The sequence below is a fragment of the Pleurodeles waltl genome, chromosome 10 (genome assembly GCF_031143425.1).
Source record: "Pleurodeles waltl isolate 20211129_DDA chromosome 10, aPleWal1.hap1.20221129, whole genome shotgun sequence".
Classification (NCBI taxonomy): Eukaryota; Metazoa; Chordata; class Amphibia; order Caudata; family Salamandridae; genus Pleurodeles; species Pleurodeles waltl.
The window spans coordinates 100458523-100474887 of NC_090449.1; the positions used below are offsets into that span (position 1 = coordinate 100458523).

The following is a 16365-nucleotide window of genomic DNA, read 5'->3' on the forward strand; positions in this document are numbered from 1 at the left end:
AAACACCTTCTAGGGGCTAAGTACATGGTTACACTGCAGTACTTTCTCCTGTTTTTTCATGGGGTTATGCCCTGTAGGGGCTAACAATATGGTTACATGACCATGCTTCTTGCAAATTATATTTTTGTTATGGTGGCCTCTAGGGTCTGTTTTGAGCATAAAAGTCACATGCCAAAAGTGTATTTCTGATAAAGGTTTATATGATAATTGTATATGTTTTAATAATCTCTCCTTATTACAATTATGACCAAGATTCAGGCCTTATTGCACTATGACTGTTTGAACACTCTTGACAAGTTTGGGTGACCCTTCTAGTTTATTTCTCCTCTGTGACTGTTGTGTGTCTTTTTTGGGTGAATTGTGTTAGCCAGCCAGCAGCTCTGATTGTGGGGTGAAGAAAGTGATATTCTATTGGAATTAGCATGGCAGATTCAAATTAGGATGCTAAATGGCAACATTTTCATTTGTTGCTGCAGCTAGAGGAAGAAGGTAAATGGAAGTGCTTTAGTTATATGCAGGGCCATTGGAATAATATGACAGAAAAAGATGAAATTATGAGGCAGGGCTGACCAACTTAAAGTCCAGTTATGAATTTACAATGCCAATAGCTCTAACTCAAGCAAATGCGAGACCTATTGCATTGCAAATGGTTGTTCTCTCCTATCATCCCTTGGTAAAATATAGGACCTTAGTATCAACTGTAGCGTAGACTCTCTGGCAACTGATCTAGCCTGCAGTCCAAATGCAGACTAGTGGTGCTGGTACCACCTATGAAGTAATTCACTGGAATTAGCATGGCAGATTTAAATTAGGAGCATAATTGGAAACATTTTCATTTTTGGCTGAAGATAGAGGAAGAAGGTAAATGGAAGTGCTTGAGTTATATGCAGGGCCACTTGAATTATGTGTCAGAAAGAGACCAAATTATGAGGCAAGGTTGACCAATTTATGTGGCAAGAAAAGTCCAGTAATTAATTTACAATGCCAATAGCTCTAACTCAAGCAAATGTGTGATCCATTTAATTGCGACTGCTTGTTCTTTTTTGCAACGCTAATGTGCACATGCTGAGGTGGGTCTGCTGCGAATGTCCTTCTTTGGCTGCTATCCAGATGTAGCCTTTGTGTTAACTGATTTTTCACCCAGGTGATAGAATTACTGCTATTTCCAAACTGAAGTTCCCAAAACGTGTGCATTATGGGGTATGAATTTCACACCTACCTACCATCAGACTCCCCAAAGTTGAATCGGGGCTAGTCAAAGGGCAGGCCAAACCTAGGAACATCCTCACCTCAGACAAAAAAAAAGTAGATCCACACTCCGTTCCCCTCCCCCCACCCAACCAGCCCCCACCCACCCCCAAACCACCTACCAAATGGCAGTGTTGAGGAAAATCTAATCAGGAGACCCAGGCTAAGATTGAATTTCTAAAGGTAGCCCTGTCCTCATCTGCATCACTTCAGTGTCTGGATCTACACCCACCAGCGACATTAATGAATGCAGACAGTTTGCTTCCACTGTATGAGAAAGCTGTCTTCATCTAATGCCTTAAGAAATGCTAAACCAGCAGCATCCAGAATGGACCTACATGACACGCATTTGCTCGTGATCACATGCAACCAGGCCAGATCCCCTGACCCTAGCTGCACAGCAGCAGACATATCTTAAAAGGCGGACACCGGAGGTTAGCACTCTCAGTCCATTTTCTCAGTTAGGGAGACTCACTCAGAATAAAAGTTCAAAACTGTAGTATCCAAAAGAAAAATATCCAAGGGGATTAAAAGGACGTTACCCATTTGCTACAAAACCTCTCTTTTCACTATGTAGACTAATCCATACAGAGTCCTGCTACACATGTGCTACATGCACGTGACATACGCTTTACATAGGGTGCAGTGTGTTCACATAACAGCAGAACTTTACATGAGAGAAGCCGGTAGCCCATACCCTCACTAACACAGATAAAAAGGACTTGTAAACTATAGATCATGAAACCTGATATGTTGCCACCACCACCTGATGCACTAACCTGAAGACCAGGATGGTAGGCTTCTTCCCACTCCGAGTGTGTCCTTAGTGTGCTCCCCGGGTCTTAGGACAGGTGCTGGACCTCACATTGTCAGATACAGGCCTAGGCTTCTGAGAACACACTAGATTAGTGTGATGAAAGGACTGAAATAGCAAGCCAGGATAACACTTAAACACACAGTCAGGCACACAGGGCAGGATTGAACGTCCATATACTATGAAGAGGGCATTCATCTCCTAAAATAAAATTAATCCCAGAGGCAGAAGGACTGTTTTCCCCAATTCTAGTGCCTATCAAAGTACTTCGTATAGCACTATCTCATACATAAATATTGTTTACCATTCTACAGTTTCAACGCCCTGATATTGCATGCCATCACAAAAAAGCCTCCTCCCAATTTATTCTAAAACCCTGCATGAAAATGTGACTTTGACTTAAAACCTTTAATTGTTGCCTTTTCCTTATTTTTAATACCCCCCTTCATACAGCCATTCTCTGTTTGTCTCCTCTATGTGGGTATAGCCCATTCTAAAATGCTTGCTAATCTCCCTTAACCTTGTTTACTATATTTCTTCAAATTGCCTACACATTGTTCATTGACCACAACGTTCCCTTCTTTGAACTATACCAGTGCAACCTAACCAGACATAACTTCCTCTACCCTGTCTATTCATCCCACCAAACATTTGCAAAAACGCACATAGGCCCCCCCTAATGATAACGCCTACTTCCTGTTAATCTAATCTACCACAGGAACCTTGAGCAGACACATAGGATGATTTCCTGGAATGCAGAAGACTGATCCCAGTTTTAACCAACAATAATCAATAACCATTGGCTGACCACCATTCTTGGTGCTGGAGTAGCTTCTTGTCATGAAGTGATTCTATGCTTCATCAGAGATAGTAAGACCTTCATTAATCAAATTACAATGCAATACAATATGTACATATAATTATACTAGTCATAATGTATTAACTGATGCTAAACCTGAAGGTGTGACAATGTGACGCTATATTGAGTGATGTAATAAGGCTTTGGCAATTTTTAGATCTGGGTTGTGCCAGTGCAGCAAGCAAACAAACCTATTGCTTACAGTGTACATAGTGTGAGTTTACAGTTCACATCTTTTGACCATCATCTTTCTTTGAGCAGCATCTTTCAGCCATTGGCTTGAGACTTTGTCCATCACGTCTTAGCTCAGCCCATTGGAGTAGTTTTCTCCCTTAATGATATTGGCTGTTTCGATGTATCCTTACGCCTCCACTCTTGTGCTTGCATTGAACTGTATGAGGGGACTGCTTCACAACTCTAGCTCTCTATCCACTCCAGTTGGCTCTCTCCCATGTGTCCCATTCTAATCTGTTAATGCTGCATGATTATTAAAATCAAACCTTTTGCCTTTGCCTGTGCTTGTCTGAGTAAGTCATTGAACTTATAGTTTAATTGACCAGAGTGGGTGATACCTTTTATACTGAGATAAACTTGTAAAGATTGGTGATTTTAAGTACCAAACCAAATAACACTTCGCAAAAGTGGGTCTTAGTATCTAAACGTGATAAACCTTTCCTAAGCTGAGTCATAAATAACTTTTCCTTTCTTTCCTGTGTGGAATTGCAGTTCATTTTGCAGTGTTTTTACTTCTTTTGGCGACTGGGACCAGGGACAGATTCAGATGAGGGTGACCTTTGGCCTCGGGGTTCTTGGTGAACAGAATCCCCCACCAGCAGTGTCGTAGCGATCAGCAGTGCAGAAGGTGCAGTGGCACCGGGGCTCAGTGGTGCAGGAGGCCCGCCGCACCCGGGCTCAGTGGCGCAGGGGGCCCACTGCATCCCAATCATAGTTTGTATTGCTAAACTGAGGAGTAGAGGCATGTTCCTACTGCTGGCTTGAAGTCTAGTTAGGGCACGAGGGCTGCAAGCAGACTTTAGGAATGGGAGTGGCCATTTAGCAGGACTTGGCTCATTTTAGGGAGGAGTTGGGCGCTTAAGGAAGTTATTTACACAACCCACCCCTTTGCCCTGTGCTGAGATTGTCTCTTTTTCGTGAAGAGGGTCTCGGGCGACCTATCAATTCTGTAAGTGAAACAACCGCTGATTGGAAGACATGGGCTTTGAACCGGTCTCTGGCGGTTGTCCTTGGCCCAAACAAATAGCACAAAAAGAGATGTACAATAGTTTTACCTTCTACAGACCATATTTTGTTAATCGAAGAAACGTCTAGTGTCTTAAAGAGTTTTTCAGCCTGCATCTGGCGGCTTAAATTAACTTTTGGAAATCAGTAGAGGTTGTTAAGATGAGACCAGAGTCGCGCGCTGTCCTCCAGACCGGGGTCCAGCCTGATAGGTCGCGCCCCTGGAGCGGGAGGACAAGTCTTCGCCTGAATGGAGCGCCTCCCTGACAGACTCTCGGAGCTGTGCCCGGGGCCATATCGCGTCCAAGACAGGCGGTTCCGCAGCGCTGGTCTCCTTTGAACGTATATTATTGTTATAATGTATGTTACCCGGCAATGGCTGTGTGCAAAGGGAAAATATTTCACCTGGGTGACTGATTTGACAGCGCGGTTTAACCTTGAACGGAGTGAAAGGAGTATTTTATTGTCTGTCACCTCCTGTTCCAGCTACCGTCGAGAACCAAATCAAACCTGTGGATTTAAGTCAGTTAAGAGTTCCATGCAGCTCTGTCCTGTGATAAGTATTTTTCCCTCCATTAAGTCGCGTTTCTCCTCCCTACGTGAGCCCTACTGTTATTTTACTTAAAACGCCAACTAAATGCCCTAAAATGAAGTTTACGTCTCACCCTGAAAATTAGTATTGAAAATGTGATGCATTCATTGGCTTTGATTTTGACTTCTGCATTGGTGGAGTGTGGCTTCCCGTGTTGTGCGTACTGGCTCCTAGAGGCCTCAGTACCCTCATCACTTTACTTTTTGCCTGGGTAATGTGCCAGAGACAAAATGACTGCTAGGCACAGAGCAGAACATGTGTATGTGTAACGCATCACGTCCCTTCCCCCTGCGCATTCTGGAAAAAGAGTTATGTTCCATACTGTGACATGTTGTTGTCCAACCCCTGAGCAAGAAATAACTTTTTTTTTCTATTTAGTTACTCTGGGTCTCTGATTGATGGATAGCCACAAGAGCCTTACAACATAGCTGCTGTTAGATACTTTTTCATTTGTTTGCTTAGCAACAGTGGATGTGGAATGTGAAACGCACATCACAGGCACAGGCTAGGCATGGGCACCTTTATTCAGCTCAGAAGCTCTCTGATCCGATACCTGATGTTCTTTAACCCACAAGTTTACCTCGTGGAAGCCAAGATAAGTCTGCAACAGCATGTCTTCTACTTGCAAGCTAACAGGAGGCTCTTCTTCAGGGGATTAATACAGGTCCCTGCAACGGAGGGACCCTCCTATTCAACCTAAGGCCTATGAAAAACTCTGCGATATGGGAGTGTCAGGGGCTCACCACATTTTGCAGGGGTGCCCTATCATTTCAAGTTATGCGTCTGCAGCAATCATTTGAAAGGCATGTTGTAAGAAATGTGGGTATTAGTTGGGTGGGGTGAGGAACCACCTCCAAAAATACCCAAAAATGCACCACTGAAGTCACTGAATTAACTTGAGCTGAACCTCCTGTTACCTACAGCACAGACTAGATAGGCTTAACTTAGAGACGATGTGTTAAGTATTTATGCAGCACTCAAACAGTAATAAATATCAAAACAAAACACAAGAAAAGTCCAGAAACAATTTTTTTTAAGTGAATTTTAATTGGAGATCTGTGGTAGAGTATTTCTCTTTTTCCCCTCTCTTCTCATGATGGGGTGGACAGGACAGGGGATCTCAAATCTTATAATCATTCTTCAAGCTAAGTAATTTTAAGATGCTCTTGAATTATTTTAAAAGGAAGAGCTGGCAAATGCTGTTTATGCAGTATCTTCCTGCTGTCTCACTTCTCTCTCCTCTTGGTCCCCAGACCTCAGGAGCTAAAAAATGTAGCACATACATGCTTTCTGAAGGTACAACCATCAACACCTCCTCAGCAATAGTAACATTTTTTTCTCTTTATCCCCACGTTTTATAGACTGCCATCCTCTGACATCTTACCCTGTCATATCCTTATTCCTTACTCTTTTCCTTCCTGCCCATGCTACCCCTTACTCTCTCCTCCCACATTTGCACTTCTTCCTGACCCAGTCCTTGTGGCATTCATACCTTGACCCATTACTTGCCTTAAAAGCATATTCCACTTCTGGTGTTGTCCAGTCACCTCTCACCTTATCTTCACTCTCAAATCTAGCCAACCATTTATCCTCCCAACATCTCTCTTTCTCATTGGTCACTCTTTTCTCACCCCTTAGCATTTGAGCTCTTTCCTCACAAATTCTGCTTTTCCCACGTCCATCTCTCTTTCCTTCTCAGGCCTCTTCCTCCCTTTCTCTTGATCCCCCGCACTCCCCCCTTAATCCTTCCTATCCACTCTGACTTACTGGTGTACTGCTCTTCCCGTGCCTTACACCTCGTTTCCTCCCCCTAGTCAGCCTCTGGGTGACAGCTGGAAGCTCATGTGAATGGGCTTCTAGAGGCTTTAGGCGGGTAACAGGCAACTTTTTTAAAGTACCTAATCTATAATATTTATTACAAATCTGACTTTACCAATAAATTGGGTAATGTATAATTGTAATAAATGTTTTTAAAAGCCCAAGAATTAACTCTCTAGCTGTTTCCTATGTGGAGGAAGCAGTATTAAATCTAACATTGTATCACAGTGGTTTCCTATGGAACAGCTGACCCTGCTACAGTGAAAATAGCATTTTGGTTGTGTTCACTGTAATAGGATTTTTAACATAAAACGTTTACATGTCCTACTCTTAAATACCAAGCATCCTGCCTTAATGGGTAGTAAGGCCTACTTAGGGGTGACTTCTTATTAAAAGTTAAGGGAGTGTTTAGGCCTGTCAAAAGGAGGTATTTTGGCAGGTTAAATTTGAAGTTAAAACCTGGACCTCAGTGATGTACATGGCAGGCCAGCAGTGTACTTTATCCTGCCACTGTATTGGGTGACACAGTATGTGATGCAGCCCACTGATGACATTTAACTTGCAAGCCCTGGGCACACTTTAGGTACCATATTCTAGAGACTTAAAGGTCATAATGTTGATAAATAGAGCCAAGGCACTTTACCCTTGCTAACCAGTGGTAAAGTGCACAGCCAGCAAAACAGTCAAGGCGAATATCTGGCATGGTACTGCATAAAAGATGGTCATTTCGAGCAATCATCTTAGTGGTGTTGCACACAGTGGGAGCTTGGTCCAGGTGTGGCTGTTGAAATTTCAAGTGGTGGGGCATAAAAATTAATCTTGATTTTGACCGCGCAAGCAAAGTGAGTGATCCTGAGTAATATAAGAGACGTTTGGGGGAGTGTCTCCTTCGCGGATATCTTGAAAAATAAAGGACAAAATGGTGACATTTACAGGACATTTTGATTAAGGAAACGGAAGAGTCCAAGATCTGAAAATGAATTCAGAAGGGGTACCTCAAAAAGTTTTAACTACTTTGGAGTATCGACTCAACCTGAGCATTTTACGTAAAAAACTGGTGCTAGCACCCATCAGTTCAGATTTTACAGCAGTTCAGTACTGTAGAAATAATGTTACGTGATATTGTACAAGTACGTTTGTATTGTTCTTGTCAACTGAGCAAGCATTCACTTCAAATTTCACTACCCATTTTTAATATGTTGGAATTGGAGATTAGTTGTTCTGCACTGTTTCTGTCACTTAAGGGCTGCAAGTCTGATAAAAAATAATGCAGCCAATAAATATATTAAATGGAAAGCAAACATCTGTTTAGTTGCTGTAGCAGCCGTAGGCTCAGTGCCTACGACTTTTAAGATTTTTATGAAGTCATAACATGCTCTGTCTCAAATAGGGTCCGATGACTACTCAACACATCGCTCACTTTTCATACCCTTCTGTACAGTGACTTAGACTGTCACATTTAGCGTACGAAGGAAGTTAGGCAGAATAGTATGGGCAATTAATATGTGCTTCAGAATAGGGACCCATATTGATTGGTCTTGTTGTTCTTAACCCTGCGCCCGGTTAATGTCTGCTAGCCTTATTTCCTGTCAGAAGAGATCCCAGCCAATCCCAAAAAACACTATTATATTGTTTATTACAGTAAAGAGAATAAGTGCGACCTCTGGATTGGTTGGCTAAACCAACCCAGCATTTCATTGGAGAAAAGGGGCCCGTATCCTGTTCCCTTTGCTTGCTGACAGAGTGCAGATTGGGAAGCATTTAAGTGTGCATGATGGGCTAACTGTATTAAGCATTTGTCAGCCTTACATGCCTATTAGATATATTGGGGAGCCTGCCATTGTAGCTAATGGTTAAACATCTTATGATAACGATGGCCATGTCCCCCTCCCCCCCAACAGAACTTGCAGCGATGAGCTGCAGAGTCCCCCTTTGGACATGTTGCATCTAAAAGACACTGATTCACAGAATAACATATACTTGCAAATCAAGGTTAGGTAGGAAACAAAAAGGATATTGATGGGATGCCAGTGGTAGATCTTGGGTGGCAGGGCAACATCCTAATGCCCTATAGACGAGCTGCTACTGACTAGGCCCTAACACTGTCAAATTTGTATGCTGAAAGTAATTGGGCCACGTTGGTGACAAGTTGGTAAAAACCCTGTGTAAAATGTACAGAGGCAGAATTAGATTGAATTCTGAAACACTGGGACCTTTGTGCATACCTATGTATATCAAAGTTCACATTTTTCTACATATTGGGCTTCAGTTTCTAAACGAGTCTCCATTTGCAAAGTGATACACAAACTTAGTGAACGTAGAGCAGAAATTAGCAGTGCAGAAAAATGCACTGTGATTTGTAGTTACCATTACAAATCACAGCTCAAAAATTGCAAACCTGTGTGACTAGCATAGTATATGGGACAGCAATGGAGCATTCCTCCCCCTTTCAGCTCTCGAGTGTAGGCACAAATTCTCTGTGACCACCTATACAGTTGCAAAACATGGAATGGCCCTTGCCTTCTCTAGAGACTGCAATTGACATGCAGTAACCATTTACAAAGTGTAAACAGTCAATATGTTACAGCCTACACTATGCATGTGCAGCGTGAGAACATTGCGAGGAGCCCACAGCCTTCCCACTGACCCGAGGCTGGACTGTAAACCAGAGTTGCAGAATGGTAGTTGGGTGAGCGATTAAAGGTGCAACCTAAAGTTTCATGAGGGACCTCTGCTTTCCATTGGTCTGCATTCGTTCAGGTCTTGGCAGGTGCCATCAGTCCAATACTCTACGCAACTTTCACGATTTGAAGTACACGTCTTGTGTCTTTGTAAGATGTCTGCCACCTTCAATACAGTTCACAGAGAGTGCAAAACCAATATTATTTTTATGTTATCAAACCTATTTCTAACAGCCAAAGTGCTGTGGTTGAATTGCACTGTAATTCCTCTGAGCTAGATCTTAATATGACACCACTTTAAGCGTTTTCTCTGATTGCTATTTTTCAAGTGGATCGCACTGACTGAGTGGATTGTTAAATTGTTGTTGCGGTTCTGCGCCTTGACTCACAAGGTTTTGTCCTTTTTGTGCAGTAAACTAAGTTCAGTTGTTAAATTTATCTTTTCACGCATCTCGCCCCCTGAAAAGCTGTAATTATGTTTTAAAGGAAATGCTTGAAGATAATTACAGAGGAGATCCCGCACCTGACCCTATAAGGCTGGTGCTTAGAAGTTCAGAACAGCAGAGCCCCTCAGGGCTTGGGAGAAACCTTGGTAATTCATTTTGCTGCCAGTTTGCATCCGATAGTTCCTGTTCCGCTGTCTCCTAACAAGGGACAGACGGTGAACTTCCACCTGCGGTGTTTAATAAATTAGGACGTGTGGACAAACGAATGATTCCTGCTAAATACATATTGCATACGTTACCTTCTGTGCTGCACTCCTCTTGGGGTAATAAATTGTGTCTGGCCATCCCGTTCTGCCGTCACTCTTCTCACCATGACCTTGAGGTGCTTTGATCTTGTGGTGACAGGTGGGTGAAGGTCGACGAAAAGTGAATGGTGCCAAACTTTCCATTGAGCAGTAGCAAGCGCTTGAGGCAAGGAGAAGACAGATGATGGTGGAAGGAGGAGGTATGTGAGCCTCAGCCTGGGGACCCGCAGTGTCTAAACTGGGATGTCTCGAGTAAAGGAGTAGCCCACATACCCTCTGAATCTTTGAAAAAATCCTCCCCAGGGCAAACAAATGCTACTCTAGATTTACTGGATATTTGATTGCGTGGACATTTTTCCACTCTTGCCTGACCCCTTGCCATTTCTTGTCAACTTTTGTTGCTTGTAAGTGCTGTCTTGTTAAAGCACAAAGGAGGACGGTCTGAAATACTTCATATGTGCATTAAAAAGCATTCTTTGGGGATCCTTTTCAAACACGTGTTGGTTTTGTGTCATGTGGGTCCTTTCCTTCACCCTCCAGGCGGTGTTAGGAGAAAATGTGAATGGGAATTGTTTGACCCTTTTTTAACTGAAATAATGTAAAACCTATTTGTGAGAAGAAAAAAAACGATACTTAAATGTAGCATCGCCGCCATATTATCATGCACGTTTAATTTCTGAAACCTTTGGTTACGATTATATTGTGTTTAATCCATCGTTCTTCTATTATTGTTCTTTAGAGGAATTTCTCTGCTAATGTGAAGAGTAAACCCGACAGAAAGTCCATTGTACCGAACACTATGCTGAATTCTCTCTCACTCTTACACACACACACACACACACACACACACACACACACTCTCTCTCTCACACTTTCTCTCTCTCGTGCGCGCACACACACTCTCACTCTCTCATTTTCTCTCTCTCTGGCGCGCACACACACTCTCTCTCTCTCTCTCTCTCTCTCTCTCTCTCTCTCTCTCTCTCTCTCTCACAGGTTTGACTCATTAGCTCGGTATGACTGACATGAGGAAAAATTAAACATTTTACACCTAAGTATGACCGGTAACAGCCCCTTAATTGGAAAAACAAATAAGCCTATGCACAAACAGGAGCTTTCAAAAAAGTGTAACCAAGCATTCTTTCAAAATCCCCTGTGGTGTTCTAAATTGTGAATACCGGATCAGATTCATATCTGATCCATATCAGTTTCACATCCAATTGGTCCTGCAGGATTGCAGGTTTGTTTTTCCAAACAAAATTCAGCAACTTTTGATTGGATGCTATACTGTGGGATAAATAGAGGAAGTGGCTGGAGAAAATAAGAAAGGGAGGAATGAAATTCATTTTGAAGGTGACCACACGGCCCAACCACTAAACAAGGAGATTTGATTGCCTCTGTTTAAAATTTCCCTTTGAAAAATAGAAAATTTACTAGTGGTAAACCACTGTTGTATTTCGTAGGGTTGTGTAGTGGTGATGAAGCCCAAAACGATTGACCTTTTACTCCATACGCTTTTAAATTATGTAATTTCAAATAATATGTATGTGTTATTTCTGGGATCCTCACAGAGATGTGAAACAATCCACAAGCAGCTTTTTTTATTTATCTTTGTAGCAACGAGGAAGAGATATATCAATTGATCTCCTGTATGCGCATCCTTGGCAGCGGAACCTTGAAAAAAGCTGCAATAAACTTACTTTTTAACAATGGAATGTGATTTAAAGAAGATCAAGACCAATATTTTATTGCTTTGAGAGACATGTTGAATAGGCTTAGACTTTTAAAGTGGTTTGTGGCACTGTATTTACAATCTCTGATTCCGCAATGCTTTCTTTTGTTGGTACTGACTCTGCAAGCAGCTTCCTTGGGAGCATGTTTACTCCTGCCCTTTTGTCTGTCACCCACTAACAGCCTCACGTTTGCTGCTGGGGGATAGATGGGCATTGACTAGGAAACGTTCCTTCCACTGATGTGTCACTAGATATAGCAGATGGAAGAAAAGCCTGTCAAAAATCCTGTCAAGCAGCACCATGAAATTATGTCCAGGTTGGGGCAGCATGTCTCTCCCGCTTCCACTTTCTTGGGATTGCCAGTGCCACCGCAGCATCAGAAGCACACATTGTTTTTGAGGGTTCCGGATGCTGACTCTTGGGCACACTTGCTCTCCTACCCTGGGATGGAGGACATCTGAATTAGTCTGTAACCAGTGCAGTTCCTCTCTGAATGGAGAGCTGAGCAGGGGAGGTCATGCTGAGTTAGGATGTTTGGTATTCGCTTTCTCACCCAACACTTCACATGCACTGCTAAGCCATGCTAGCGTGGAGCCATTATTCTGACGTGACCCCTGTTCAGCTAGGACAGGAGAGCTGTATACAAATAAGAGGGATGGAGGAGACAGTACCATGATTATAAGGCTACACCAATGAATGATTCTGAGGTAACTTTAAATTTAGGCTTATGTCTTAGAGGAAGATCATCTTGGGCATATTAGGGTGAATATCTGTGGTTAAGCCTGTAAATAGGAGGATGTATTGAACACAGTGGGCTATGACTGGGCCAAGTGAGGCTGCATGGTGTATAGGAGGCAATACATGCGCATGATTACAGTTGCAGTTGACATAGTATTTCGTCTGTGAAGACTTTCCTGGGTGGCTGTACCTGGCGTTATCATATTGTTGTTATCATTTGGGGCTCAATCTGGATATAATGGACTTTGCTGCGACTTATGGAGCAACACTGTAAAATTAGGCTCTGTCTGGGGTCGTACAAAATTTAGTGGCTTATGAAACTCTTCTATACATACGAGGCTGTGTCTGGACATATAGAGATATGTATTTATGAGGTTTTCCTGTGTACTTACTGAGGCCTAAGTGTAGCTACTATGCCTGGGGATTTAAAGCTGAGGCTGGGTATGGGAGTCTGTGCTAGTGAAGCTGGGCCTGCACTTGAGCTTAGAAGGAAACCTAGGAGTGCTCAGGAAGATTTCAATGGAAAACATTCCTGATGTATTGTATGATCTGTCCGAAGGTACATGTAATCCTGCCTACTCGAGTGTGGATTCCCATGGTGGTGCTCATGTTCATAATAGTACATTTATTCTTCGTTGCCTTGACTTGGCCTCAATATATCTGTTTTGTAACTTAGTTCACTTGCAACAGGTAACTAGAATGGTTGACTCCTCCATCATGACACATCGGAGTACTAACCAACTTAGAAACAGCAGCTTCTCTTTTGTCTCTTTAGGCTGACGACTATGTTCTAATGTGGGCCTGTGATTGGCGTTTCTAGTCTAAATGCTTCATTCTCAATTAAGAATTTAGCTTAACTAAATGATAATAAACAACATCACTGACTGGACTATTGACACAACATTTAATCTTCTCATACCAAGCTCTTGTTGTGATTGGTGTCACAAATGGTTTTCGTTGGAACTTACTTGTATTTAGTGATGTTGTTTTTATATTCAGACCGCCGATTGATTTGCCTTAATAACGTTTTTTCTACCTGATCTTTCTTTTAGTCAATCGGCCACAACTAGGATGTCGTGAACTGATTTACAGAAACCTCTCCAAAATCCTTCCAGCTATCAGCCATGACATCACAGACTGGGTCGTGGGAACCCGAATAAAAGCAGCACAGCTTTTAGCTGTTCTCTTGCTACACGCGGAGGATCACATCACGCAGCACATGGAGTTGATACTCAGCACCTTGTACCAAGCATCTTCAGATGAAGAAAGTGAGGTGGTCAGCAACGTAAGTTTAATGGTGTATGTTACCTCTTTGCATCCAGATATCAGTAGTTAGTTATTGGGAACATCCGGAACAGTGACTCCGGAACAGCGGCCTACGTTGTTAATGCAAGCGGAACCACACTTGCATTGACAACAACTCCCTTTTTCTCTGCCTTAACCACACATGTTCTGAATGACGCACATGCGTAGTTAAGACAGAGAAAAAGGGAGTCGGCATCGGGAGAGGACGCAGTCAAATAATTGGGACTGGGGCAGGGTTGGGGGGGGTAGTTTTTAGGGGTGGGCAGGTGGATTATGGTCTTGTGGTAGGGTAGTTTTTTTTATTTTAATTATTTTATTCGCAGGGTGGGGAGATCTGGTTGGTTCTGTTTTTTAGGGGGGGGATCGGGGCAGTTCTATTTTAGGGGCGGGGTAAGGGGTCGGGCAGTTTATTTTTTGCGGGTGGGGAACGGGGTAGTTTGTTTTTTGGTGGTGCGGGTCGTTGGTTCTTGGGGGTGGGAGGGTCAGAGTAGTTTGTTTTTTTGGGGGTGCAGTGTATTTTGTTTTTTGGGGTGGGGATCATCGGGGTAGTTTGGTTTTTGGGGATGGGAGGGTCATGATAGTTTGTTTTTTGGGGGTGTGGGGTCGGGGTTGTTTGGTTTTTGGGGATGGGAGTTGGTTTTTGGGGTGGGGGCCGGGGTGATTTTGTTTTTAGGGGTGGATAGTTTTATTTTTGGGGGTAGGGTCGGTTGTTTTTAGGGCAGGTGGGGGGTTGGCGTAGGTTTTAGGGCTCAGGGTGGGTGGTGGGTATCGGGCTAGTTGTATTTCTCTACAAAATCGTTGTAATGGCATGCGTGGTAAAGGCATTCGTGGAAACAACGCGGTCGTTGTTCCTGCCACGTTGTTCAGGCATGCGTGGTTGGCTCATGTATTGTTCCATCATACATTTGTTAGTTACTGTTAGTTTGCATTAAAATGTTTTCTGGGCCTCTGCTTTATGTGCGGACAATCTGATGACCGCAAATCTTCCCTCTAAAGTTATGAAAGCCAAGTACTGATTCCATGTTAGTTTTGCCCGGCACCCCTGAAGCAGAAATCATAGAGCCTTTTGCTTTTAAATAAATAAGCAATGTACACCGCCCTCATCTAAACATTAATCATTAAAAGTCTCTTTTGTGAATTCCAGGCTATTGTTTCTGCAGTTGTCTTGCGCTAATCTGTTGTGTTTGTTGAATCATCAACAAGTTCTTGCGTAAATTCAATTTACATGCTTTGTCCTTATTTGTTTTATATATTAATGCATAGTGGAAGGAGTAAGTGTGTTTTTGCTCATTTATTCCAAAGGCTCTTTATCATCTTTCCTGGTTTGGTTGGATTACATTGACATGCCGATGGGACCAATGTGATTAACACATCAAACCACTCAGTTTTTAAGTTTCTCACAAGTTATTTGTTTTAGCTTTCCAGGCTATTGCTGCACTCTATCCTTTATTTTTCACATACTTTGTGCTCGTGGTGCATTTTTTTTTAATGATGTATCAATCTTCAGGACCACACTTAAACTTAAAATCAGGGTTTTTAACTAATGTTGAATGGCTTTCGCGAACCTGATGTACCAGCAAGAGAGAGTGCATGCCCTAACCTAGGCAACAACTTAATGTAAAGGCAGGAGCGGCTTGCATGGCTTTGTCGGGGCGGAGGTGGAGGGCGCAGAGGGGCGCAGGAGAAAATTAATAAAAAATGATTTAAAAAACAATCACTTACCTGATTTGCTCCTGCGCTGCTCCTCTCCTGTCGCTGCTGAAGGCACAGGCTCCCAGCCTGCCCGGTGCCCAATCCTGAAGCTGCTCAGAGCAGCATCGGGATTGGCTGGGAGTGCCCAGCACTCCCAGGCAGACTGGGAGCCTGTGCAGGCCCTCTCAAGCCCGTCAACCGTGTTGCTGGGCTGGAGAGAGCCATGTGTGCATGTGTATTTGGCCAACCCAAGACGGTCAGACAAACACACATGTGCTCTGAGGGGAGTGCACAGTGCACTCCCCTCAGCTCGTTGCCCCCAGTGCCCCGCCACTTTCACATGGAAAGGATAATAAACAAAGCTTATTATCCTTTCCATGTAAAAGGATTTGCAGAGGGTGCTGCTGGCAGGAGGGAGGGGGGCGATGTGGGGTAGGTTTTAGGGCTCAGGGCCCAAACGGAGGAGCTGCGCCTGTGTAAAGGTGAAGAAAGGAGTACAACAAAGTAATGCCCACAATGAAGTCAGTCTGATCATACAAATGTAGCACGAAGACCTCCGTACCAGTTGTAGGTGCTAGATATTATGAGCAAGAAACTCATGATAAAATTAGACTTGCCTCAATGGTGCAATCATTTTTATTGCCAGAGAGACTATATTAACACTTTAAAGGCTCTTTAGAAATCCACCTTGCTTCCATTTTAAGAAGTATATGCTCTTCACATCCTGGTCCTTCTTGCTGTGGACAGACACTTTTGCTTTTGTCGAATATGTACACATAGTGAGACACACTCGCTGCTGACTTTAGCTGTTATCACACCACTGAGATCTCCCAGAATCGAAAGCTAACGATAAAGGGAAGAGTGAATCAAGGAGATAGACCCTATTTTTATTTTT

At 43.1% G+C, this 16365-nt stretch overlaps 1 protein-coding gene across 1 annotated transcript in view; it reads left to right on the forward strand.

Moving 5' to 3' along the window:
• DNAAF5 (dynein axonemal assembly factor 5) overlaps positions 1 to 16365 on the forward strand; it is a 127346-nt gene that overhangs the window by 44498 nt on the left and 66483 nt on the right. Inside the window, exon 5 of the mRNA XM_069209841.1 lies at positions 13526 to 13758. Coding sequence (XP_069065942.1) covers positions 13526 to 13758 — 233 coding nt within the window. The remainder of the gene's footprint in view (positions 1 to 13525; positions 13759 to 16365) is intronic.